The sequence below is a fragment of the Aythya fuligula genome, chromosome 3, assembly GCF_009819795.1.
Source record: "Aythya fuligula isolate bAytFul2 chromosome 3, bAytFul2.pri, whole genome shotgun sequence".
Classification (NCBI taxonomy): Eukaryota; Metazoa; Chordata; class Aves; order Anseriformes; family Anatidae; genus Aythya; species Aythya fuligula.
The window spans coordinates 31,291,661-31,319,221 of record NC_045561.1 but is presented as its reverse complement, the minus strand read 5'-3'; the positions used below and the strand labels follow the sequence as shown (position 1 = coordinate 31,319,221).

Genomic DNA, 27,561 nt, shown 5'->3' with positions numbered 1-27,561 from the left:
CCACGGTTTGTAATTAATTTCTTCGGCAAGTTGCTCAGGACCCCTGCAGCACTGAAGGAGAAGGGTGCTGCTGCGAACAGCAGGAATGGCTGGGACTGTTATCGGCAGGGGACATGACCGTGTAGCCGGGCTAGTCGGAGAGGGAGGAGGGCTACCCAACCCCATCTATGTTTGGGAAAAGCTCGGAGGGCGTGTCGCTTTCGCTTTCACTTCCAGCCGGAGACCGGCGACGCTGGAGGAAAAGAAACTGGGCGGTGCGAAGCGGGCCGGGCCAAGCGGGCCGCACTCCGGGCTGCGCTGCGGAGCCGAGCGGGTCGGAGCCCAGGTAATGGCGGCCGGGCCCGCGGGGACTACGGCCCCGGGGGAGGTCGTGCTCAGCGCCGCGGGGCCCGGGTTGTGTGGTGGTTTCATCTATTTTTTTTTGTTTTTAATCCTCGTCTAAATGATGTGCTTCTTCTCGACTCACTCTTTACTGTCATTCTGTTTTGTTTTTTTTCTCTGCTCATTTTTGTATGTGTCACCGAGCCTGACAGAACTCACGTTTTGAAAGTGGATGTTACAATGTAGAGACATTTTAACACAGTTCCGCTTTAGAGGTATCAGTTTTAGTTCTGTCCGGAGAAATGTTACAGATTTTTCTCAGGATTCAGTGAATGACTCAACCTTTTCTTGCCAAGAAATCTGTTAAGAAATCTTTCATAATCATTGTATTCACTGCTCTGCTTTCTCAAGCTGCTATTCCAGTAAGTCTTCAAAAAAGTAGCAAATCAACCACTTGAATTAGAACCTAAAAATCGTTTTCTATGAGCTTTATCCTATTGGCAACATTTTATATTCTGTAGCACAGTAGTGGGCTGACCAAATTGGGGTTGTTGCTGTAGTAGCACGTGGAGGCTTAAACATGGCTGTCAATATTTACAGGGTCTTCGTACTCAGATACTGTGCCAAGATGGAACGAGAGTGTATGGGCAAGATCAACAGTTACTGTCAAAGGAATAAATTACAGCTTGATTATGTCACTGTGGACATGAAAGGCCCATCTCATGATCCTGAGTAAGTTCACTATGCATGTCAGTAGCCATCAGGATTCTTGATGCAAATTGGGCAAAGATTGTCTTCTGAGAAGTGGATTGGTTGAAAGTGTATGGTAGAGAGCTGTTTGAAAACACAGATGGGTGGGTGGGTACAGAGGATGCCATGCGATGCACAGGGTTTAAGGAGAAAGCTTTTTTCCGAGTTTTCAGAGGGAACCAGAAGGACAAAAGTGAGAAAAACTTGAGATACAGAAAATTTAGTGAGACAAAGCTGTGTGCGCAAGCAAAGCAAAATTCTGTCACTGGTTCCCATCAGGAGGCAGACGTTTAGCCATTTCCAGGAAAGCAGGGCTTCATCACACTTAATGGTTACTTGAGAGGACAGTTGTCAATCCCAAATGCCCTACTTCCTCCTACTTTCCCCCAGCTTTTATTGCTGAGCCACATGGGATGGGATGAGGTGGGATGGGATATTTCTTTGGTTAGTAAGGGTCAGCTGTCTTGGCTGTGTCCCCTCCCAGCTTCTTGTGCACCCCAGCCTCCTCACTGGTAGGGCAGTGTGAGAAACAGAAAAGGCTTTGCCTTTTTTGCAAGCATGGCTCAGCAATAGCCAAAACACTATCGACACTGTTTCCATCACAAATCCAGAATGCAGCACCATGCAAGCTTCTGTGGGAAAAAAAAAATTGATTTCAGCCCAACCTGATTGAGTACAGTCAGTCTTGAGCTGACTTCCTGGTCTGACTCACTGTTGCTTTTTCAGCAGCAGTGCACAAATAATTGTGTGCCAGAGGTAGAGGGGATAAGTGGCTGAGTGTTAGAAGGGCAGAATGGGTTGGCCTTTTGAGGGAAATGGCAGCAGAGAGATATGCTGGAGTTGAAGTGACTACATAATCCCATGTTGCATCTCTGATGTGCCTCTGTTCGTTTTTGGAGACCCAAAGTGGCCAAAAGGGACTGCATTTTAACCTGGGTCTTGTGAATCACCAAATGCATTTTTTTGTACTAAGCAATGTAGGTTAGCTTATCAAAGGTGAATGTAATATCATTTCTGGATGCATGAAATCAAGATTAGTTGATCTTTTCCCTTCATATAGTTTTGCAGCTCTGAGGTATGTTTTGTTGGTAGGGCTTCACAAACTTGCCTTGTAATGATGCTGACCTTGTGCATTCTGTAGTAATTTTGCTTATAAAAGGTGTTAAACATTTAGAAGCACTGTTAGAGCAAATAAAGAATATGCAGTTTTGATCAGGGAGGTAAAATTTCTAGAAGTATTTATACTACAGATTTATGATAACCTGGAGTAAGATGTAGTAAAAACATGCAAATGCACAAATACCTCCACAGGTAATTTATAGTGCTTTGTACATAATAAAAATAAATTTGAATCTGAAAAGGTGTTTAAATTTTTATGAGACAAAATTTAACAATGTTACAGAAAAGTTTCCTTTATTCCAGGTTCAAGGTTGTGGTTAAAATAAACAACGTAGAATATGGCAGCGGCAGTGCTAAATCTAAGAAGGAAGCAAAAGCAGTAGCAGCAAAAAATACATGGGAAATGATTGAACAAGAGGTGAGTAAATTGTATGATGTATGTATTTCTTTTGCTGGTAAAGGTTAAAGATGATTCTCTAAAAGTAGCAAATAAAATAGTAATGTTTAATTTGGAAGAGGTTCTGAGTACTTAGTTAAATTGTCTTTGTCCATTTTTATTCAATGTTTTTCTGCTTCTTACCACTGAACTATTTGCCTTTTTATTCTACTACTGGGTGTTATCAAGAGTATTTTCTCCTGTTGTGTTATAGAAGGATGAGGAAATTTATTTGCCTCTGTTAAGCTGCATTGGCATGTCCAGAGTGGACAGTGTTCCTTTTTCATCGTGATGGCTGTTGAGCCTTCAGAATGTCTTCAGAACATTTGCAAGCTATTATTCAGTGTGTCTGTTGCCACTTTGCTCATAAAATATATTACTTTCACTTGTTCTGTTTAGTCTTTGCTTCTTGGTCATTATATTCTTTATGGTATAGTTAATTCTAACCCCCCTCAATTTTTTTAGGTTTGAATTTTGTTCCTTGTTTCTGACAGGTGTTTTTTGGTAACCATTCTCTAATTTAGTTTTTGATTCTGAATGCTTCTTAGCACCTTTTGAGTGAAATCTTCCCTTACCTCTTTGCATTATTTTACCATGTCACTGTCTTTATTCTAACCCAAATGCTAATATATTACAAATGCTGCCTAATCAGGAGGCACCTCAAACAAGTCCTGCTTTCCCCTCTTGTACATGCACAGGAGCATTTACAGCCCTTGCTAATGGCAACATCAGCAGCTTAGCTTTCTGCTGCCACCTGTTTACTTGGCTCTGAAGTGGCGAGAAAGTTCAGAAAACAGCTCTTTTTTTATGAGACATTTCGCTGTTCATTCCCTGCCTTTTGTTAAAAGAGGTGGGAAATGTGGTGATAGGTTGCTAAACACACAGGTGCAGTACTTTGAAAACTGGGTTTATGTGTGTTTGGAAATCCAGAATGTAATAAGTCTGGCTCGGGGTGACTGTCCTCTGAATTTCTTATAAATATTTTGAAATGCTGACAAACCTTGCAGCTGTATTAGTTTTCATGCATTGTTTATCTTAAACTAATTTAATTAAGCTTAAGTTTTTAGGTTACCTTTTCTGTTTTACAGCAAAACAGTCATTCAAATATGCCAGCTCCAGAACAAATGACGTCTCCAGTGACCTCACGATTTGGACTAGCTGTGGATGTGCGATTTACAGTTGATTATGTCAGTCTACTAAATGACTACTCACAAAAGAAATTGCTAGTAGTTAATTACAATAACATAAGCCGTGTTGGAGATGCCCACGAGCCCACGTAAGATATACTTAGTGTTCTTACTTGCTTTCAGTACTTCTTGTTAACACTACCATTAGTTAAAAACTAGGATCAGTGGGGGATACTGTTTGCAACACTGATGTTAACCCAAGGGATTGTATGTCACCAGCTGAGGGTGGCAAGGCTAATGCGAACATCTATGCCACTCTGGGGAGTGCTGCGGGTTCAGGAGCACATCTGAAATGCTTGTACACCAGTGCATGCAGCAGGAGGAATTAGCAGATGTCATAGCTGGACCCTTCTCAACAATTTACCAAAGTTCATAGGAGTCCAGGGAGGTCCCTGCTGCTTGGAAGCTAGCCAGTGTTACACCCATCTACAGAAAGGGCATGAGAGAAGACCCAGGAAGCTGCAGACCTATTAGTCTAATATCAGTCCATGGAAACTCGAAGGTTGAGTCCATGTAGAACTCGAGGTTGGGAATGACAAGGTCGAGTCCCTTTGGGTTAGGATCGGCAGGGACAACAAGGCTAGTGTCCTGGTCGGGGTCTGCTATAGACCGCCGAACCAGGATGAGGAGACGGATGAGGAATTCTACAGGCAGCTGACAGAGGTTGCAAAATCATCAGCTCTTGTACTCGTGGGGGACTTCAACTTCCCTGACATATCCTGGAAGCACAACACAGCCCTGAGAAAGCAGTCTAGGAGGTTTCTGGAGAGCGTGGAAGATAGCTTCCTGACGCAGCTGGTTAGTGAGCCTACCAGGGGAGGTGCCCCGCTAGACCTTCTCTTCACAAACAGAGAAGGACTGGTGGAGGACGTGATCATCGGGAGCTGTCTCGGGCAGAGTGACCACGCAATGGTGGAGTTCACTATTCTTGGCGAGGCCAGGAAGGGGACCAGTAAAACCGCTGTATTGGACTTTCGGAGGGCTGACTTTGTGCTGCTCAGGACACTAGTTGGTGGAGTCCCTTGGGAGGCGGTTCTGAAGGGCAGAGGGGTCCAGGAAGGCTGGGCGCTCTTCAAGAGGGAAGTCTTAATGGCGCAGGAACGGTCTGTCCCCACGTGCCCAAAGACGAGCTGGCGGGGAAGAAGACCGGCCTGGCTCAACAGAGAATTGTGGCTTGATCTTAGGAGGAAAAAGAGGGTTTATAAGCTTTGGAAAAGTGGGCAGGCCACTAAGGAGGACTTTAAAGAAGTAGCGAGGCTGTGCAGGGACAAAATTAGGAAGGCCAAAGCTCATCTGGAGCTCAATCTGGCTACTGCCGTTAAAGATAACAAAAAACGTTTCTATAAATACATCAACACAAAAAGGAGGACTAAGGAGAATCTCCATCCTTTACTGGATGCGGGGGGAAACTTAGTTACAAGAGATGAGGAAAAGGCGGAGGTGCTCAATGCCTTCTTTGCCTCAGTCTTTAGCGGCAATACCGGATGTTCTCTGGATACTCAGTACCCTGAGCTGGTGGAAGGGGATGGGGAGCAGGATGTGGCCCTCATTATCCACGAAGAACTGGTTGGTGACCTGCTACGGCACTTAGATGTGCACAAGTCGATGGGGCCAGATGGGATCCACCCAAGGGTACTGAGGGAACTGGCAGAGGAGCTGGCCAAGCCACTATCCATCATTTATCAGCAGTCCTGGCTATCGGGGGAGGTCCCAGTCGACTGGCGGCTAGCAAACGTGATGCCCATCTACAAGAAGGGCCGGAGGGCAGACCCGGGAAACTACAGGCCTGTCAGTTTGACCTCAGTGCCAGGAAAGCTCATGGAGCAGATCCTCCTGAGAGTCATCATGCAGCACTTGAAGGGGAAGCAGGCGATCAGGCCCAGTCAGCATGGCTTTATGAAAGGCAGGTCATGCCTGACGAACCTGATCTCCTTCTATGACAAAGTGACGCGCTGGGTGGATGGGGGAAAGGCTGTGGATGTGGTCTACCTTGACTTCAGCAAGGCTTTTGACACCGTCTCCCACAGCATTCTCCTCAAGAAACTGGCTGCTCTTGGCTTGGACTGGCGCACGCTTCGTTGGGTTAGAAACTGGCTGGATAGCCGGGCCCAAAGAGTCGTGGTGAATGGAGCCAAGTCCAGTTGGAGGCCAGTCACTAGTGGCGTCCCCCAGGGCTCGGTGCTGGGGCCGGTCCTCTTTAATATCTTCATCGATGATCTGGACGAGGGCATCGAGTGCACCCTCAGTAAGTTCGCAGATGACACCAAGTTAGGTGCGTGTGTCGATCTGCTTGAGGGTAGGAAAGCTCTGCAGGAGGATCTGGATAGGCTGCACCGATGGGCTGAGGTCAACTGCATGAAGTTCAACAAGGCCAAGTGCCGGGTCCTGCACCTGGGGCACAATAACCCCAAGCATAGCTACAGGCTGGGAGAGGAATGGTTGGAGAGCTGCCAGGCAGAGAAGGACCTGGGAGTGATGGTGGATAGTCGGCTGAATATGAGCCAGCAGTGTGCTCAGGTGGCCAAGAAGGCCAACAGCATCCTGGCTTGTATCAGGAACAGTGTGACCAGCAGGGCTAGGGAGGTGATTGTCCCCCTGTACTCAGCTCTGGTGAGGCCGCACCTCGAGTACTGTGTTCAGTTTTGGGCCCCTCGCTACAAGAAGGACATGGAGGTGCTTGAGCGGGTGCAGAGAAGGGCGACGAAGCTGGTGAGGGGCCTGGAGAACAAGTCCTACGAGGAGCGGCTGAGGGAGCTGGGCTTGTTCAGCCTGGAGAAGAGGAGGCTCAGGGGCGACCTTATCGCTCTCTACAGGTACCTCAAAGGAGGCTGTAGCGAGGTGGGGGTTGGCCTGTTCTCCCACGTGCCTGGTGACAGGACGAGGGGGAATGGGCTTAAGTTGCGCCAGGGGAGTTTTAGGTTAGATGTTAGGAAGAACTTCTTCACTGAAAGGGTTGTGAGGCATTGGAACAGGCTGCCCAGGGAAGTGGTGGAGTCACCATCCCTGGAAGTCTTCAAAAGACGTTTAGATGTAGAGCTTAGGGAAATGGTTTAGTGGGGACTGTTAGCGTTAGGTCAGAGGTTGGACTCGATGATCTTGAGGTCTCTTCCAACCTAGAAATTCTGTGATTCTGTGATATGAAACTTTAGAAATACAGTAAAAACTTGGAAATAATCTGGAGAGAATCTAGCTGAGGGTCGTTAAGGTGTTTAGGGGGTTGGAGAATAAGACGTAAGAGGAGAGGCTAACAGGGCTGAGTGTTCAGCTGGGAGAAGAGATGCTCTGGCATCTTTGTGGGCTTCTCAGCATGTATTTCAAAGACCCCTAGGAACGAAGCACGAAGGAGAGCCTGCCTGTGTCTCCTTCTGTATGCATAGCAGTCAGTGAATTGTACAAATATTCCAGTTAGCAACAGCTGAAGACTGATGAACTGCATGTTTTAACTGTCTGGACAATATGCTGGAAAACTCTGCTCCCCTGCAAAATCAACCCTTATGAAACTTAAAATTCTTAAAAACTTAATTTGAGGTCATCTGTACCTATATGATGTTTTGGGGAGTTCAACCTTAAAAAAAAGTGTTAAATACTTTAAAATATATATATATATATTTTCTGAAGGCACATCAGATTAATTATCTACCATTATTAATTATGTTAAACATATTGAAAATACTCTCTTGAAGAAGTATATTTCAGCTTTTCTTTCTGTAATATCAACTGACTGTAGTGCTTTAAATCATTAAATTGAGGCTTGTCAGACAGGATATAAGAAGAGTTTATTCGCTATTGTATTTTACAGGTTTTCTTGTAGTTGCACAATTAGTGGTCACATTTTGGGACGTGGTACTGGAAACTCTCTAGGTGCTGCAAAACAGGCTGCTGCAAAAGAAGCTTATGAGAAGCTACGTGAGTGTGAATCTTTAACAGTGTGTGCTATATTTAGCCTTAAGACAGAAATTAAATTATTTTCTCTTTAGTCTTTGAAATGGACTCATTCATTTTGTTTCAAAGCATGTAACATAAATTCCACTTAGAGTGAAAAAATCCTTCTTACTGTGATTGGGTTACAGGATTCTGTTGGTTGGTAAAATTTATGTTGTGCTTGTATGTTCAATTGCTGAATGAAAAAAAAAAATCTCAATCTCAGAGCTGCTATCTCTAATTGTGTATTTCAGAAGATGGTCTGATACATTGCTATTCAAGAATGTGTGTATATTAAACATGTTTGATTCCTGCCTGCTCTAATACGCCAGTTTTCTGTTTGCTCTCTGAAGTATTGCCAAGTGACTGGCTGTAAGCATAAATCTCCTACTGGATCAATTGGATTAATAATCTTGGAAGTGTGAGAAAGGCAAAAGCAGGAATTAGAATGAAAAGAGCTTGACTTCTGTGATGTCCCAAGGATGATTCCAGTGAAGCAGTTGCTAACACAATCCTCTAGAGAGCAGAGCTGTTGTCTTCATGGCAGCCATCATATTTCCATAGATGCACAAAAGTATCTGAGTTCTAATAGTAATCCAAAATCAGTTTCTGAAGTGCGCAGAACAGTACATATGAACTAATTTAAGTGAAGGGAAGGCAGCACAGAGGAGGAAAAATCTTTTTGACTTTATGTACTTAATTTTTTCATTATTTAACAGTTCAGTGTGGATGTTAAATGCCTCGTTGTTGTTTTAAAGTTCACTGCCTATTTAGAGTAGTCTGTTTAAGCTCTAGGATCCTCCTTTAATATTGTAATATGCTGTCAGCTCATGGATCTTCACGTTTTCATCATAGTCTGACATCTACGGCCTGTAGCAAAACCTCTCTAGCAATTATTGTAAAGGAGAGTGGGCTGTTTTGTTGTCTTCCTAGTAGTCATGCTATGTGTCTTCATTTCTGGTGGTATCCGTGTAATAAACAAAATATAACTAAATGTACATATTAGCCAAAAGTAGAAAGGCCCAGTGTATTTCTGAATTAAAAAAAAATAATAATAAAAAATTGTGTGTGGGGGGGATATTATTGAAGCATAAACTCTTAGAGTTGCTTTTTTTTTTTTTTTTTTTTTTCCCCCCACAGAGAACTGCGGTAAACAATGGAAACGTTTGCTTTTAATAGTTGTTACTCTTTTCTTAATTTTTAATAAATCCTAGATGCTACTTCTGCAAATGTGTCTGTATAATGCTCACTGTGAGAGGGCATGTTTTTCACTAGGCTAGGTGGAAGTTAGGCAGATGCCTTTCTTATGCAATGCTTTGTATGTTCCATGCTGCTATCAGCTTCCACTGAGGACCTTGTAATCTTCCTTCCCCCATCTTAGATGGGCTTTTTTTTTTTCTCTGAGGATTTTTTTGTGTGATTTTGTTAACCATTCTCTCTTTTTTTTTTTTTTTCTTTTTTTTCTTTTTTTCCAAACAGAGAGTGAAAAATCTATCACCAGTCCTTCAGCTAGTGAGCCTAATTCCCCTGGAGAGTTGGCTCCGTCTGGGTAAGTTGGGTTCATTGATAATGTGACAGTGATAAAAATGTATTTACTAATTTTAGATCTGATTCTAAATAATATTTGTCCTAGTTTCTTTATTGAATAGTTCCTATCGGAGGCATTTTTATTGCAACATAAAAGGAACACAGATACACCAGTCAGTTGTATTATTTCATGACATTTCTAACATTCATTCTCCTATTGTGTCACTCTTGTAAAATTCAGTGTAACTGAATTTAGTACTTTTAATACTAAATTTAGTACTTTTCCATGCTGTACATTCTGATTATTTTTTTTCCCTTTTTCATTCTCCATAAATCTTCATTTCCAACAAAGGGAAAATTTGCTTAACAAAAGAAAACTAACATGCATAATGTTTCATTTGTAATTTGGGAACCTTAGGTCAAGCCTTTCATGCCTAGCAGTTTATGTGGTGGTAGTGCTGCTTTCACTTCTTTTATATTCTTCATGGCATTGTAAAGCAAGCTGATACATACAATTCAAAAAGTGGCTGCACTGTATTGAAATAATCCTCTGTATTTAAACTCTTTAAATAAAGGATATCATATATTTTAGATTCTATAGAAATAGGGAAATGTATTACAAAATGTTGCTATTTTTATTAGCTCTCCTGCATGAAGTTTTGTAGTGTAAATCAGTCATGGTTAATGCTTACTCAGGTCTTGCTTTTAAAAACTTGAATGACTTCTATGCTTTTTTTAAACTCTAGGAAGCATTGTATTAGTTTATGATGACTTTCACCTAAAATGAGAGTATTGTTTTTCCATAATAGGGGTGTTCGCTTTAAAGACACAGATGCATACCTGGCAGAAAAAATGAAAGACATGTTGCCATCTGAAAAGGCTTCACCTTTGCAGGTACAGTAAAAAGATGGTCTTCCTTGTATTTTAGACCCTGAACAGAGCAAGCCTCTTGCCGGAGTGTAGCATCAGTTTCCTCCTTTACTGCTAATTACTAGAAAATATGTGAGCATTTTTTCTAGGAATATTAAGTACCTTCTTACTGTTATCCATTATCACTTACTTACATGTATTTACTGTGGACCCAGTTTATGTATCATGGATTACATGGGCTTGTACTAGCGAGAAGGGTGATCAAACTAAGCGCTTTTTTTTTTTTTTTTTTTTTTTTTTTTTTTTTTTTTTTTTTGTGGGCCATTTCCATGCCGTTTCCCTGGGTCCTGTCACTGTCCCCAGAGAGAAGAGCTCAGTACCTGCTCCTCCACCCCCCCTTGTGAGGCTGTATGTCTTGCCATCTAGACCCTTCACCATCATTGTTGCCCTCCTTTGGGCACTCTGTAATAGTTTTATGTCCTTCTTACATTGTGGTGCGCAAAACTGCACACACTACTTGAGGTGAGGCAGCACCAGCACAGAGCAGAGTGGGACAATCCCTTCCCTCAAGCAGTTAGCAGTGCCATGCCTGATGCGCCCCAGCAAGCAGTTGGTCCTTTCAGTTGCCAGGACATGCTGTTCACTCATATTCATTTTGCCATTGACTAAAACCCCCAGATCTCTTTTGGGGAGCTGCTGTCCAGCCCCTTGTCCCCCAGTCTGCACATATATCCAAGATTGCTCCTACCCAGGTGCAGAATCCAGCACTTGCTCTTGTTAAATTTCATGTGGTTGGTGATTGCCTTGCCCTGTAATTTGTCAAGATATCTCTCCAAGACCTCTCTACCTTCAAGGGAGTCAGCAGCTCTTCCTAATTTACTATCATCTGTAAACTTACTATGCATTTGAGTCTTGTGTCGTTTATATACGGGTCCTACCTTTTATATAAGGTATGAACACATTTATAGATAGACAGATGCTGGATACATTTTCAGGTGCGTTTTAAACTAATTATAGTGAAAAAAATCAGGATATCTTAGCTGCTGTTGTTTTTCTTTTTCATGTAGAGAAACGGACAAAATTCTGCCATTAAAGCCACAAGGTATGTGTTTAGTTCTAGATCGCTATCTTCCATAAAACTATACTACATACCACTTGACTGTTTTTTATATCTAACAAAGAAATGTCACCATTGTGTGGTACATTTCTTTTTTCTTGTCATGTATTAGAAAAACAGCTTCTTATAAATTTTGCTTTTATCCCTGCTAAAGAAAATTGGCAGCTAATTTCAACAATGCAAATAACAAAGAAGAGAAGAAGATGTCGGATTCAAACAAAAGCTTGCCAAATAACAGTGAGGAAAATGAATACACAGCGGATGAAAGGTAAGAAGGATTTTTTTACTAAGACCTGTATAGCAAGTACATTATGCAGTGGTCTAGATTTAATTGGTTATTTATAATAGAATATGAGAGAATATTGCTGTAATACCTACTTCAACCCCCCTCTTCTCAGCTTTATTACTGAGCATGGGGTTATATGGCATGGAAGATCTCCTTGGTTAGTTTGGGTCATCTGCCTGGTTGTGTCCTTTCTCTAATCTCTTGCACACCCCTAGTCAATTGATTTGTGGCAGGGCAGGGAGAGAAACAGAGAAGACCTGTATGCTATGCAAGCACTGTTCAGCAACAGCTAAAATTAGTGTTATCAGCACTGTTTTCATCACAAATCAAAACCACAGCACCATATGAGTGACTATGAAGAAAGATAACTGCATCACAGTCAGGCCCTGTACAAATAAAGAAAATTTGCTCTTATTCTGTTGCTATATGGAAAAAAAAAAAAAAAAAGGAACTGCAGTGGAACTTTGTTTTACAAATACTTAAACAGACAGACAGCAAACATGTTTTGAGATTGTGGTTGGTGAAATGTTTGCGAAAATGACACTTTTCTATGCTCACAATTAATATGTAGGAGTGATTTCCTTCTAGTTTATCTTGCCTGGTACAGAATAAGACTTGAATTCAGAATCTGGATGAGTTTCATATCCATAGGTATAGGCACTCAGAGGAAGTACTACATTTCCCATTCTGTATAAATTTTGAAATATTTACCAGAAGTAGGGTTTGGAACTCATTTTTTTACATTTCAGATGAGAGCTGCAATGATGTGTTATAGGGCTGCTATCCCTTGTGGTTGGTTTGTTTGTTTGTTTGTTTGTTTTGTTGTTGTTGGTTGTTTTTTTTTTTTCAAGATTATGATTTAGACCTGTGTATGTGTATATTGAGTGAGCCCTATAGAATGGTATTTCAGCAGATATTATTAAGCCTTTTGGGACCATTTCTGTATCTTCTAAATGTAATGCTAAGTACACTCCAGTTGGATATATATTACTTTTCTTTTTAAGATTTCTTAAAGACTATAAAAATATAAAGCCAATTGGTGAAGGTGGTTTTGGGAATGTTTTCAAAGCAACAGCAAAGATTGATGAGATGACCTATGCAGTCAAGCGCGTTGAGCTCAAAATGTAAGTACTGTATATTGCTTTTTTTTTTTAGGACATCCTTAATCAGGTTTTTCATAGTCTTTTTTTGTTGTTGTTGTTTATTTTTGTTGTTATGTTTTTTTTGATGGCCCTTTGGGGAACCGGGAGTTGGACACAGTGGTCCTTGTGGGTCCCTTCCAATCCAGACATTCTATTATTCCATGACTATCTTTTTTAATAATCCTTGGAGCATTTAAGGAATTTTCATTATTAACTGTCTTTCTGGTAAACTTTTCTTTAGTTCATTGTAAAGCTGAAAACTGCATGCCAGTCTTCATTTTTGCAATCTCTCAAATAACTTGGCATACAGCTGTAAGAAAGTAGATTTATTATGTTCAACTATCCCTAAGTACACTTGTACAGAATTTTTATGATTTCTGGTTGTTAATATTGTAGAATGTGTTTCAAGAAAATTTGCTGATTAATAAAACCATTGGAAGCAGCAATGTTACTTTACACAGGGTACCTTACCTGAAAATTTACTTATCCATAATATATAATGACTATAATTAGGGCAAATGGAGAAAAATGAAAGTAATACATTTTGTGGTTTGTAATTGGAAAATACATATAATTTATATCTAAATAATATAACTATGTAATGTGAAGAGTGAACCATATTGCCACGTTACTTGTCCTTTATAATAATCTCCACACAGAATAATGATCTTAAATTTTTAAAGTAATTTTTTTCAACTAGAGTATTTAAGACTACTAGTAGAGTACATAATCAGCAGCTGAAGAACTTGCATTTCTTTTATGTAATCTATTCAGAAAAATAAAGTTGTTCTCTATGAAATAATAAATTTGAAAATAGTTGTCCTTTACATTGCCCTTCAAATTCCTGTATTCTTCACAGTTGTGTATTATTTTCATTTTGATTACAGTATTTGAAGAATCAATACAACCTTTTTTAGTAAAAAGTGCTAGTTTTCACTGTGTAATTTAACAAGAAGTGTAGGCCAATTACAGCAATAGTTCTTCATGAGTATTTGCACACTTCTGTATATGTAAACAAACCTTTTTCAGCATTGTTGAGCAGGGCTTTGATTTCTAAAAAAAAAAAGCTATATTTTTTACCTTCTAAGAACATTCCATTATTTTTCAAAATCAATGCAAAACTGTCTGTATGCTGCTATTTAAATTGTCTTTTATTTAACTCAATATTTAATTTTTGTAGGAAAATATCTTTGTTTTGAAATATTTGTTTTGTTTGAGATTTTTTTTTTCTTCTCCAAACAGGAAGGTGAAGCGTGAAGTACAAGGACTCGCAAGACTTGAACATAAATACATAGTGCGGTATTATTGTAGCTGGGAAGGGCTTGACTATGTGACTTATCCAGACTCAAGGTAACTACAAAACAGTAGTTTGCAGTCACGAATGTGTTTTCCATATTGAATTTTGTGTTGTTAAAAGAAAAGCTGATCACTGTTTATGCACCATTACACAAATATAAATGCATATGTGTAGTTCCATAATCATTGTTAGGAGAAAAAACACAGTACTCTTGAGCAGCCAGTGGTTTATAGTTAAATACTTTATTGGTGAATATTGAATATTTAATAATTTTATCTTTCTTCTGTCTCTTATTATACAGAACTTGCTGTATCTGTAGAATAATGTAGGAATGCAAAAATCAAAATATGGGACAAGGATTAACATAACTTAAAAATGGTCTGCCAGCTTCCTGATTGGAAGCCCCCCTCCCTTTTTTTTTTAATTTTTTTTTTTTTAGGAATTGATTATCCAATAACTCTTATAAATGTAATTATTTCTCTAAAGTAACATTTAAACTATGGTGTCTGATAGAGTTTTTATTGTGAACACAGAGCTATTGAGAGTAGAAATGCAGAATGAAATGTTCTTTTGTTGGAGGTAGTCTTCCAGCACTAAGAGTGCTGGCAAGACAGTGGTAAGAATTTTACTAATAAGTTAGGTTATTAAATTTTCAAAGGTTTTATGGTAAGCCTTTTTCATAGCTATAAATTTTCACTTTTCAGGTATGTTACCTAATTTACCTAAAGCCATAAAATATTAATGGATTCAAAATTACGGTTAGCACAATATCTGTTAAGAGTGTTCAGAAAAAAACTGAATTAAATAGGCAAAAAAAGTCTCCTGAAAATCCAACCATTAGTAGCTTGGAGTCTCAATATAGCTTATGCATTTAATATTGAACAGATGCTGGTTATCACAGAAAAAGACCTTAAGTCTCAAAGGCTGAAGTCTCAAAGGGCTGAAGTCCCAGAGTGGAAGGCCACCTAGTGGCCTGACCTCAAGGCTGTAGAGAGTCCCGAGCCACTTTAATTAATGCTTGTTCTTTCAGTGCCTCAGAATGCTTTATTCTAAGGCACTGAGATCACACAATGCAAATCAGAAAAAGAAGTGGTGCTTCCTCCTCTGCATATTGTCCTTCCCTCCCCATCTCCAGCCTTAGTCTATTTTGTGGGCTGATGGTGAGGGAACTCAGTGAATACATCTCATTTAGATTTCCGTCTTTCAGAATGATTCTCTGATTCACAGACTTGTCATGTAATCAGTCATAGAATGGCTTGGGTTGGAAGGGAACCTTAAAGATCATCTAGTCCAACCGCCCTGCCATGGGCAGGGACATATTTCACTAGATCAGGTTGCTCAGAGCCCTGTCCAGCTCGGCTTTGAACACTTCCTGTGCACATAAAAGATGTCACCACACTTCCTTCTTTAAGGGACAAAGGTTAAAAAAATGTGATCATTCTAGGTAGGGGAGGAAGGCTAATCCTGTTGAGCACTATAGGGAATACCTGCCAGAGTTTTGCAGTAATTCCTAGAGGGCAAGATGGGACCCAAGTACTGTTCTATTTCTTGCTCAACAGGGAGCAAGAGAGGTAAACAAAAGGAGGTAAACAAAATGTTAGGAATCTTGCAGAGGTATGTAGCAACTGAACAGGGATTGTTTGGTTGGATTGTTTTTTATTTAGATCTAGTACCTAGCGGTGTAAGGTCTTTAAAATCAAGAAACTTTCAGACTTTCTTTTGAGTAACTCCAAAAAGAATAACAATTTTACAAATATATCTATATCTATTTATTGTTTGTTTTTTTTTTTTTAGAGAAGAGGGACCTGAGAATCATTAATGCTTTGGAAGGAATTTGGAGGCTTTGGAGGAATTGTATCTTGCCAGTTTTAATAGTGTATAACTTTATTTTGCAGGCAGAGGTCAGAAACAAAAATTCCTTGCCTTTTCATCCAAATAGAATTCTGTGAACAAGGAACTCTGGAAGATTGGATTGAAAAAAATGGAAAAAACCCAAAGAAACAAAGTTACCAAGATATGGCACAAAACAAATTTTTACAAATACTGGAAGGAGTGAACTATATTCATTCGCAAGGGTTAATTCATCGAGATCTCAAGGTAAGCAGAAGAGGTATTTTTTAAATAATTGTAATAATTTTAGATAAAAGTAGTACCAACTGGCTGGATTTCATTCTAAAATCTAAACTAAAATCTAAACTAAAGGACACAGAGTGCATTAGTTAAAAAACGAAACAAACCTCTTCCTCCCCCCCCCAAAAAAAAAAAAAATGAACACAAAAAAACCAACAAACAACCTACACCACCACAACCAATCCTCCCAAAAAAAACACAAAAATACCCACCACCAAAAAAAGGCCAAAGCAATCAGCAGTCATCAATTAACAGGCATTTTCGTGTGTTATGTGCTACTAGGTCACAAGACAGCCTATTGGGAAAAGGAATACTGATCTTCCTTGGTAATAAAACAATTAAAAGAAAGAAGGCAAAAGGTTGAGTCTAGGAAGTTTGCTCTTATTATATTGCAAGGGGACAGTTTATCCTAGAATCTATTGTATTTGATAATGATTCTAGTTGCTCTTGTATCATGTATGCATACAAATATTTGCATGCTACTTTTTTGAATAGAATTTTAGTCTCCAGAAGTGCACGACCATACAATCTTTATATTAAAACAAAATATTTTTAAAGAACAAAGTTACAAGCCTTCAATGTTTATATGCGAGTTACAACATTGCTTACAGTTTTAAAACTTACATTGTGAGCAAGTCATTATTGTGGTGGCTTTCCTAAAAACTAAAGATGGCTGCAGTGAGTCACACTAAATGTAGATTGAGGATGTTGTCTTCTTCATATAGTGGTTATGCCCAAATACCTAGAGAGTATTAGAGCTGAGAGATGATACAGTGATGCTGACCTTGATGCATATTCCCCTTCTCTCAAGACCTCCAGTAACCTGAATTTTATACACTTTTTGATTTTATATACTTTCCTGTGTTCCTATGAGTCTGCTGCCCCAGTCTCTCATCCATGGAAACTAGCTGTAATCTTCTTCCAAGTCCTATTGCTAACTTGTCTGCCTGCATTTTAATTTAGCAACTTCTTTATCCCCACTTTGATCTGTTAGCTTAGGTGCTTGGCCACCTGAGATCTGTGTCACAGAATCACAGCTGCAGAATAGCTTCAAGCTCTCTTCATCCTGAGATGAATGTCTGTTTGTGCCTGGCATGAGTGAAGTCTTCAAATAGGGCACTACTGTTATTAAATGTGTTGTTGACTTGGTTGTTCTTGAACAAAAGAACTGTGCTGGGCATTCTTGACACAAAGATCACTTCCTGTGAAACCTTAAGTCTTTCTTGGCCTTACAGTCCGCTGGATCTTCTTTGGGTTAGAGACAGGATGAGGCTGTTTGTTTTTTGTTTTAACGGCATTCAGAAATATAGTTTATTCTTTGGAATAACAGATGGCTTGGAAAGCTTCATCCAAACTTACACAATTTTATTTTAGTTGCTGATGACTTTGTCAAATTTAAAAATGCTAAGTTCAATGAAAACTGTGAGATACCTGTAGCAAGCCCCAACTCTGCAGTCAACTTTGTACAGATACTCCTACTGTGCCTAGGAGAAACTATACTTTGAGTGGAATTCCATGTAAGCCTAAATGCTTTGCACAAGTGCATCAAATCCCAGGACTAAAAAGCATTTTTGGATAGTAAATATTATATACACAATGTATTTGAAGAATATTAAAGCATGATATAGTCATCACAAGTAGTTAAAATAAAGTTAGTTATTGAGGTGTATGCTATTTTAAACTTAGTTTGTGTATTTCAAAGCAAAGTTATTTGAACTTTCTTCTGTTTCCCACCCCCAATCTGTTTCTTAGTAATTTCTGTGAACGATTACCAAATTTTAAGGGGAACACTTCTGTGGCTGATTATACTTGATGGTAAACCTTGGTGATACAGTAATTTACTGATTTACTTTTTTTTTTTATATATATATGTATGTATATAGCCTCAGAATATATTCATATCACGTGATGGTCAAATAAAAATAGGTGACTTTGGTCTTGTGACTTCTGTGACATATGAAACTCTGACTGGGAACCGAGGAACAAAATCATACATGGCACCAGAGCAGGTAATTATCTTGCTGTGTTACTGTCTCTGCATGCATTTCACAGTATAAACTCAGTATTGGTTGTGTTTGACCCTTATCGCAGTATTAAACCAAGTTGCTTAATGTTCCCTGATATGACTGTATATGAGGGTAACCTTATTCTGAAGAAAGCAGTTTGCAAGTGTGGTGGTTTTATTTAATTGTCCTAACCTACAAGGTCTGACACTGGTGTAAGAAGTGCTCTTGCATAACAGTTTGCCAGCCATGTAGTTGAATTTAGGACCTCTGTTAACTGTGGCATTTGAGTCCCTCTGTTTCATTACTTGTAACAAAGAGACATTGGCATGCCTTAGTTTTGTAGAAGTCATAACTTCAGTGTGTTTAATGTGACATCACAGCCACTATTTAACAAGATCATAGCATAAAGGGATCCAGTAATGCCAGTCCTGCAGTCTTCAGGTGACAGTTTTTATTGATTTCAAATTTTCCATTAAGAAGGCGTGTCCAGTTGTATTTGACACCTACATTATTTTTGTTGTGATCTTTGCAGTTCAGTGACAAATATGGAAAGGAAGTAGATATTTATGCACTGGGATTAATTTGGTTTGAAATTCTTTCGGCACTGGCCAGTCGTCATGAGAAAATTACGGTATGTAATCTTTAAATAAAAAATAAAAAAAACCCTTTCATATCATGTATAGTTATTTTGCCTTACTGCAGGTATCTTATGCTGATTACATGCCAGAAGGAATCTGTACAACTACAGTACTGTCTCTATTCATATTTTCCCTTTGATTCATGTCTGTAAGGCTCACAAGTCCTTCATGCTTCAGTTAAAATGTAATAACTGAAGAAACATCACTGGGTTTATTTTACTTATGTCCTACTGATATACAGATTAAAGCCTTACTAAGCTTAGATATGTACATGCATCTATAGGGAAAATAATCAAAAATCTAAAAAGTATCTACCGAAAAGATATCTGATCTTTTTATTTGATCAGAGTATTGGAAAGGAATATTTTTCTAATTTTAGAAAAATAAGAATTGGGAGAGTTTAGTGTCTGCCATGCTCTTCTTCACTACAGCATGGGACAAGAATAAAGTTTCCATAGAGCTGAAACCTTTGTAGTTCTTTGAAATGGAAATGAAAGTGATTTGGAATATATGGCTTTATTTTAATTGAAAAAATATTACTTCAAGAAGATACCAGTGTTACTTAATCTTTGCCCAAACTACGCTCAAATCTATACAGTCGTAGGACAGGGATGTAGATGATGTGTATTGTTTCTGAAGTCATTATTTTGTAAGATCTATGTATATGGTTGAACACTGTTAGCTTGGCTTTTTGCCAACAAAACCAAAGCATATCAAAGTGTGTTTGGTCCACAGATTTGACTTGGCTCCAATTGCCTACCTTGTAGTATTTCTAAAGACTAAGGGACTTTCCCCTGCTCACAGCCAACTGTGCAAAAATTCCTACAGTCCTACGGTATTCAAAGTTTAAAAGGCAAAACCAATTGAAAATCATTACGTGGAAAAAAATAGTTGTCACCCAGAAGCAATTTCTGAAAGCATGTATTTAGAAATGCTCACTGTTAGTTGCTTTGAACTCCACCTAGCATTTTCTGCAGTGACATAGAAATAATTTTGTAGCACTGAACAAGGTAAAAGGGAGGAAGCACACCTGCTTGGCTCAGAAATAACATCCACACGTTGTCAGAACAAGAAATTAAGCCTTCTCACAATGTGTGTTGTTTGTTTTTTTTTAATCGCTGTTATTTGAGAACAGAAGGATAATGGTTATGAAGTAGAGAGGTTTGCTGAAACAAACACATCATTGTATTTTGTGAAACTTTTAATCTTAAAAAGGGACAACAGTTTACAAAAACGACCATAAAAAAAAAAACAAAGCTCAACTAAATGAGAATTTTTCAAACTTCTATAGTTTTTTGCAGCCTTACCTTTTTTGTAGATTTGTATTCTGATTACTTCTGTAAATTATTACAGATTGTGAAATGAGTTTCACAAGTTGTGAAATGAGATGCAAAATATAATGAATAAAAGCATACTGAAACTGTTTATCTCATATGAATTTCAGATATGGCCTGAAGTAAGAGAAAGTAAATTTCCAGAGGGCTTCGCTGAGCGGTTTAAAACACAGGTATAGTATTAGAATACATTATTTCAGTTAGTTTCTCTCTTTACTCATTTAAAAAAAATAACTCAATTTTAATTTCTTTTTGCAGGCACCCATAATCAAAAAGATGCTTTCAAAGGACGCCTCAAAAAGGCCCCATGCATCTGAAATACTTGAGCTTTTGAAGAGTGTTGATAAAGACAACTCACGTAAAGTTCATACTCAGTAAACGCCATTTTAAGTCTTCTAGATCGTGCTTAAATCCAGTTTGATTCAAACTTATGAAATTCCATAAATATATCAGAAGCAAGAGCAAGACACGGGATACGTCTTTTCCATGGTGTTCCGCCTTCCTGCCATTGAGGAGCTTGCTGGCCAAAATGGTCGCATCACCGTTCACTCCCACTGGCTGCAGATCAGAACAGCAAACATCTGCAAACAATCGCTTACAATTTTTACGTGGAAACACAGGTTAGGTATGAGCTGAACTATATTACACAATAAGCACAGGAACCTACTCCTTGTCTTCCGTAAGACTGTGTTGATGTGATAACTGGCCTGTGGCAACTCCCCACGTGTGTGCTCTTAACACGTGCTCAATCCGTTATCAGTTGAAGTGGATGAAGCTCTGTCTTGTGGCATGTGAACCAAACCTTTCTTTTTTTTAATAGCAAACTTTATATTATTTACTAGACTCCCCCTCCCCTCTTTAGACCAGAGGAGGTAATGTGCTGAATTGGAAAGATTGATTTTGGTAGGAAGAATACTAGAAAGAGGTGGGGTTTATTCTTTACTGAATTTCAGGTCTTTAAAATGAATTTTCTTTTCACAATATCTCCATCAGAACACCTAACACCTTTAATGCGCTAAAATGTAAATACTCTTTTAAAGTAGGTGTTCCTTGAGAATGTAAATGTTTTAAATGTCAAGCATCTAGCTTCTAGGAAATCCAGTTGAAAGAGATTTTATCCTAAACTTTTGAAACCCTCGGGATTTTTTTTTGTTTTCTGAAACAAAGTTGGGGTACTCAGTCTCCAGCATTTTCTCAGAAGTAACCATTTTAAATACTTTGTCGAAAGCACTTTAAACATCCTCTCCCCCATACTGCTGGGTTTTAATCACTTATTGTAGTACTGAGGCATGTGCAACTGGTAACAGGTATCCTGAACACCTCTAGTGGACTTACCATCAGCTCTGCAAAAGGCAACAGCAGATTGCCTGTTACTACTTGGTTACATACTTCAAAGACTACAGCTTTAGTAGAATAGGAAGGGGAGTAAAGATGGGCAAATTAGCCTTTCTGAGTCTCATTTTTGAATTGCTTGAAAAGACACAGCTCACTCCTGTGGTACCGCATAAAGGCGTATGCGCAGAGATTCTAAGCAGGAAAATAAGTATGATGTGATGATGTGTAGTAATGATAAATTATAATAGGATTTTTCTAAAATGTTAAACAGGTTAAAGGTGGGTGTTTGGTTAAAAAGAATAATATAAAAGATTATGTAGTCATTTTTATACTCTTATGGAAATCTATTGTTGATCCCCTGTAAGCGGTGCTAAATAACGGTCTGATTTTATGTCCTTTTCTAAGAACTGTTTTTTGTTTTTTCTTTCCCCTTATAATGAATGTTATTGTTCATAAATAAAGCATTCAATTATTTTGGACTAATTCATATTTTTTTTGCAGTACTCAAGGTCTAGGAGAAATTATATCCCAACAGCCAAAAATACCACTACTAGTTCCACTTCCCTTTCACCCATAAACCTACCCTTACAATGTGAAAATTAACATGTGACAAGTTTCAGCTGAAACCTTTGTAGTTCTTGCACAGAGCACTTGTACCACCACTACTCACCATTACTCTGACCTTACTGCAACTTTTCGGTACTTAAAGAGGGCTTATGGAGAGCAACTTTTTTTCTTAATCAAATAAAGAAGGAAAAAGGGGAATGGTTTTAAACTAAAAGAGGGGAGATTTAGATTAGAGGTTTAGGAGGAAGTTGTTCACTTAGAGGGTGGTGAGGCACTGGCACAGGTTGCCCAATCACTGGAGGTGTTCAAGGCCAGGTTCAATGGGGCCCTGGGCAACCTGATCTAGTAGGTGACATCCCTGCCTATGGCATGGGGGTTGGAACGAGACCTTTAAGGTGCCTTTCAACCTGAGCCCTTCGATGATTCCTTTCTTACTGTGAAGTATTGTTTAGCTTGTCACAGAAGTTTTTAATAGATCTTTATTTTTTTGCAGTATTTGTATACTTTAGTAGTAACTTTCTACTGGAGGATGTTTACAGAAGCAGTTGTCATTCCCTAAGGATAAAAAGTCTATTAAGATTATTTATAAATATGTATTTAAATTGAACATGTCCCATGATCTGGTGAATATGTACCTTTTATATATAACCGAATATTAAATGCCATTGTAACATTTCAAAAGCTCCCTCCTCCGTGAGCTCTGAGATACTAAGGAAAAAAAACTCTGACCTGTAGTCATCCAATAAGGATGACCCCCACACACACCTGTTTAACATCCTGTATAACAGAATAACAAATCATATACAACTTGTTACTTGTATAATATATGTTACTTACATAACTTGTTACTTGTATAACAAGTAACAAGACTTATTCAAACTTGATCTTTTAAAATCAGAGCATAATTGAAGACTGTGGAATTCTTACCTGCCTTCACGTTACAGTAATTCGCAATAATGCATCTTTAATTCCTAATAAGTTGTGCAACAAGCAGAAAAAACATAGAATGCTTCAAAAATTGCAGTATAACCTGTCAACTTTATGATTCTTCTGTGTACAGTGGTATGAAATTGGGCACAACAATGAACCTTTTTTTAAAAAAAATGAACCTTTAAAAAAATATATTGTCAGAGTATAGCAACTATACATACTTATCTAGAACTCCTTTCTTTAGAAAGGCTTTAGTCATGATCTGCAGCACTGTCTCCAGGGCAATTTGAAGACAAATCTTCAGAATCTATGGAATAAGCAGAGAAAAAGTGAGCAGTTAATTCCACTGAAAGAAAATGAAAAAAAGTTGCTAGAATTATTTGAAGAAACTGTACAAAACAGGTTAAATAGAATTCAAGGTTTGCAAGTTATTAATTCTAAACTGTGTTTTAAAACACTGGACATAAATAACAACATAATAAATAAATAAAAAGCAACACAAATTCTACCCTCTCTTGTGCAATGAAGTTAGATGTGTTATAATTGTTCCAGAAACACCTGCAAGCTTTTTTTTTTTTGACTTTTAATATCTGACGTTTGTTTTCTCAAAACAAAATGAATATTAATACCAATTCAAATTAAGTGCCAGCATGTACTTTTTGTGCATGTAAACAACTTACAGTTGGCTTACAATGAAAACCCACCAAGCTTTTTGCAAAACAGTATCTTGGAACGAAAATCCCTTATGTATATTTAAAAGACTTTAGTAAGAGAAACAAAAAGTATATATTCTGACAGAAGTATTAATGTTTCTCCCAGAAAACTTTGTACCCTGGACGAGGGGTAAGTACGCAGCTACCAGACTACATCATGACAGCTTCTCATAAGCCAGGTTGCAGAACAGAAGACAAAGCCATTCAGATGGCACGTGTGGGCTGTTGAGAGCTCTCTTAGGAAAGTGTCTCTGGTAATGCTGAAGCTACCTAGTATCAACCATCTGCATTATAGTAAAGGGAAGATGTCTGATGAAATAAGGTTAGACCCAATATCAAAAAGTTGATAGCCTTTGATTCTGGACCTCAGAAAAGGAGAATTGACTATAAAGAACAGAAGCATAGGCATAGTTTGTATAGCACTGTCCTTGACGAAAGCATGCAACAGGGTAAAGAGTGAATATATATTGCATTACTCGAGTCTAGCTGCGTAAGCGAAGTAAAACACATAAGTGGCAAGTTTACTCTCACCTTCGTAGGTGGTTCCACACCAAATGCAATAAAAGTGTTCTTCTCTTAAATATGCAGTCAGGAGTTGTAGCTTTTCTGATACCTATAGGTAGGTACAAGGATGCAATAAGTAGGGGCTTACATGATGTAAAATGGTTTGAGCTGCTGGTTTTGCTAAAACAGATTGTTTAACCTTTTTCTTTAGAAAAGCTGTTGTAACTCAGTATGGCATGAAGTTACCCAAATTGTTGTACCTACAGCAAAGGAATCCAGGATCTCTGGAAAGTTAATGGCTGCTGTTTGCTCATTATTCTTTCCAGCTACAAAACCCGCACTGAAGATACAGCCGAAGTATTACCTAGCTACCTTATATCAACTGTATGATACTTTCTGATGGAATTTTTCACACTTCAACTCTGCAAATCAAATATGTTAAGCTAACAACAGTGGTGTAATCTAGTTCTCAGAAAACATTAAAGACATTAAAAAACATTTCTCTAAAGATTAGTTTCAAAAAAGATAAGCAATAAAATATAAAACATTAAAACTGATTTATCATATAATTGTTTTAAAAATGACGGCTTTAAGATGGCAAAGAGATCATTTACTACAGCTTTGAAAATGACGAATACATACTTTAAGGGAACATTAAAGGGAACACAATTTCATTGTGAATCGAGCCATGCGTTTAGCTGTGAAGCTTACACTTAAGTCTGAGCTTGTGCATTCATCATCCTTGTCCTCTTCATCCTTCTTGTCTTCCTCTTCAGGTTCTAGCCAATACCAAGTCTCCTTGGGAACATCAATATCCTTAAATAATGAAGGATTTAAATGGAAATTAACTTTAATTTATTAATAATTACTTTGTAGCCTATATCTTTATACTTTAAACTTCCTTCCAACACAGAGAAATGTGTCTTACTTTCTGCATATCTAATTGCTGGCAGGCCCTCTGGCTTTTTCGAAGGTCTCCTTCCATCTTACGTTCTTCTTGTTTGTTTTTGAACCTTACTCTGTTAAGAAAAAGTAGATAGGTAAAATAAGCAGGAAGACAAACAGTAAAATGTGTTACAGTCAACAGCTTTTCTAAAATAGAAAATGTGCTAAGATTCTAGCTATACCAATCCCTCCAACTGCCAAATGCAGACCAGAGAAGACCACGCTAACCAGAACAATGTTGAAGTTAACAAGTCCCTTCTAACATCATTTTTGGAGGAGCAACATGTATTTTTTTTTTTTTTGAAATAAACCTTTCAGTTACCTCTTCAGGACACAGCTTTTGATGATAATTACCCTTCGCGTACTGTTTTTCCACCAGGTTTCCGTAATACATGAAAAAATGGTTCATGAAACATTTGCAGAGAAGATTTTAATCTTCCCTAGTCTTTCTTTCTCCACATATAAACAAGCAAACAAGGAGAAAAAATATATATATTAAAACCCCCAAAGTTTACCCTGAGTTTTAGTTTGTTGCAACCCAAAACCACTGCAGCAATGCTGCTCTGGATTATCCATGAGCTTTATATTGAAAAAGATGACGTGGTTCTTTGACTTAAAAAGTTGCAAGTTATTTGAGAATTAGCATATGTACTGTTCACATTGCTGAATCTTTTATTTTTATAAACGTTCATACATACTTTTAGCAGTACAGTGTTACAGTGTTCAACTGCTCTTGCTTGTTTTATATTTCAACTCGTACCTCCCATTCAAACAACATGCAGAATTAGTAACACACTAACAGAATAGCCAAACTTAACATATAAAAAAGAACAGCCTTGTAGGCACTGCTTGGGGTATCATTTACGTAATTTTACCTGAATTGATCTGCAGCTTGTTCATTTGCTTGTTTTTTCATATGGAGTTTTTGTCTATAGTTTTCTAGTTTTTCTTCAGCTTTTCGCTTTTTGAATTCCTCATGACCAAGCCCGCTTCTGCCTATGTAAGTTCAAAACATGAATGTAAGCATCTGAGAAGCTCTGATACCTAACTAAGTAAATTAGGAAGCATCACAAACCTGTTTTTATGTTCAGAGGAATAGGTTCAACAATGCCTTCTCCTGTGAAAAGGAAAAATAGGCCGATTTAAAAAAAAACAGGTCTTTCTCAAACTATGGTTTGCACGGTATATTCAAACAGGCAAGCTGATTTTGCCATTAAATATGTAAATTTTATTGCAATTCTGTTTTCTGGAAATTGAAAAAACTCTTATTGATATACATTTAGTGCACTACAAATAACCTAGCTGAGCTGCAACCTCCTTTCTTTTTTTCCTTGTCTGCGGAATTGCTGGATGCTTTCTTCAGAACACTACCCAACGGAAAGAAAATGATGTCAATTTGATAGGTACAGCATACCTGTGATGAAGATTGCTTTGCTACAGTCTTCTGTGGCATTTTTTTATTTGAGAATTTCACAGCTTGATAAAGATGAAGTACAACAAGAATCTGTCTGGGCCACTTCAGTTGCTGATCATCTGCTAGAGATGCACTGAACTGGCATAACAATTACTGATGTTTTCCTTCACTAATTTTATCTGTCAAGACTTCATGCTAAGTACTGTTTCTTTTCCAAAATACAGCGATAAATTCAAAGAAGGGGCTGACTTTTTTTTGAGCAGTGAGCTTTCCAAGACCATCAGATCAACTTCTTAGTGCAATTCCTGTAGACATGCACATACTGAAACGCATTTAGCAAGCAGCAAGTACTGCTGCTTCCCTCACATCTCTCAACAGTCATTTTTGTTTTAGAAATTTTTTTTTTTTTTTTCCTGTCACAACATGACAGTAATGGTAGGGCTCTTAGAGAGGCATTTATTGACCCCATCTATAAGTGAAGCAGCAGATGCAGTCCATAAAATATAAGGGTACACCTGAAAGCAGCACGCAGGTCTAGACAGTGACAAACTTACCACTTTTGCCAAGGGCCTGGCCACTCTTGTAGCCCATCTTCTGCAGCAGGGCAAAGCCTTTGTTCTCGTTGCCCAACGCACTCTTCAACACCAGGTCACGCCGCTCTTTTTCTTCCTCTTTTACGCTCTTCTGTCGGTTCCTCTCGTTGGCTTCTTTTTGCTTTTCTTCCTTCTGAAGAGCCTCTTTCACCCGGCGCACCATGGGCAAGCCTGGCCTCACATCCTGCCTACGAATTAATACCCCCTGCAAATCTTAGCTCATTGTTGATTCTTTTTACACTTATAATCATTGAAGAAGGAAAAAAAAATAAAATAAAAAAAAGGCGGATACTTACTTAATAAACAAATCAGACATATAATCCTCCTCTTCGTCCTCCCCCATGGCCAGCACGCATGCCCTCCCTGCTCAGCCCCTTTCCCCAAACACCTCACAACCCCCACGCTGCCCGGTAGGAGGCTGAGGGGAGCCCCCCGGCCCTCCACACCTCCCCGGGCACCCAAACGCCCACCTCAGCCCG

At 38.6% G+C, this 27,561-nt stretch overlaps 2 protein-coding genes across 5 annotated transcripts; one reads left to right on the top strand and one right to left on the bottom strand.

The window, feature by feature from the left end:
- The first annotated feature begins 253 nt into the window (after window positions 1–253).
- On the top strand, window positions 254–20,477 carry EIF2AK2 (eukaryotic translation initiation factor 2 alpha kinase 2). Of its 2 annotated transcripts, XM_032185336.1 has the most exons (16): window positions 254–325; window positions 922–1,053; window positions 2,494–2,608; window positions 3,715–3,902; window positions 7,613–7,719; window positions 9,214–9,283; window positions 10,071–10,155; window positions 11,199–11,233; window positions 11,403–11,516; window positions 12,539–12,658; window positions 13,919–14,026; window positions 15,869–16,070; window positions 17,987–18,112; window positions 18,642–18,740; window positions 20,192–20,254; window positions 20,340–20,477. In XM_032185336.1, the coding sequence occupies exons 2-16, from the start codon at window positions 950–952 to the stop codon at window positions 20,457–20,459; spliced, it is 1,656 nt and encodes a 551-aa protein (XP_032041227.1). In that variant the 5' UTR covers window positions 254–325; window positions 922–949; the 3' UTR covers window positions 20,460–20,477. The 2 variants fall into 2 exon arrangements, with proteins under 2 accessions (XP_032041227.1, XP_032041226.1); XM_032185335.1 differs by lacking the exon at window positions 254–325 and having other exon boundaries at window positions 902–1,053.
- On the bottom strand, window positions 19,843–27,561 carry GPATCH11 (G-patch domain containing 11). 3 transcript variants are annotated; one of them, XM_032185340.1, is made up of 9 exons: window positions 27,379–27,561; window positions 27,044–27,287; window positions 26,151–26,192; window positions 25,951–26,071; window positions 25,059–25,149; window positions 24,842–24,946; window positions 24,158–24,239; window positions 23,135–23,220; window positions 19,843–20,662 (listed from the first exon to the last, which is right to left on the bottom strand). In XM_032185340.1, the coding sequence occupies exons 2-8, from the start codon at window positions 27,243–27,245 to the stop codon at window positions 23,165–23,167; spliced, it is 699 nt and encodes a 232-aa protein (XP_032041231.1). In that variant the 5' UTR covers window positions 27,246–27,287; window positions 27,379–27,561; the 3' UTR covers window positions 19,843–20,662; window positions 23,135–23,164. The 3 variants fall into 3 exon arrangements, with proteins under 3 accessions (XP_032041231.1, XP_032041230.1, XP_032041229.1); XM_032185339.1 differs by having other exon boundaries at window positions 19,843–20,639; window positions 27,044–27,270; XM_032185338.1 differs by having other exon boundaries at window positions 27,044–27,270; window positions 27,379–27,560.

Coding starts and splice junctions, on each gene's coding strand:
- GPATCH11 (XM_032185339.1), bottom strand. CDS start 27,425: ATGGGGGAGGACGAAGAGGAGGATTATATGTCTGATTTGTTTATTAA. Junction 26,193..27,043: donor CCAGGCCCTTGGCAAAAGTG/GTAAGTTTGTCA, acceptor TCCTTTTCACAG/GAGAAGGCATTGTTGAACCT. Junction 24,240..24,841: donor GCACAAGCTCAGACTTAAGT/GTAAGCTTCACA, acceptor ACCTACCTATAG/GTATCAGAAAAGCTACAACT.
- EIF2AK2 (XM_032185335.1), top strand. CDS start 902: ATGGCTGTCAATATTTACAGGGTCTTCGTACTCAGATACTGTGCCAAG. Junction 12,659..13,918: donor AAGCGCGTTGAGCTCAAAAT/GTAAGTACTGTA, acceptor TTCTCCAAACAG/GAAGGTGAAGCGTGAAGTAC. Junction 20,255..20,339: donor CTGAGCGGTTTAAAACACAG/GTATAGTATTAG, acceptor TTCTTTTTGCAG/GCACCCATAATCAAAAAGAT.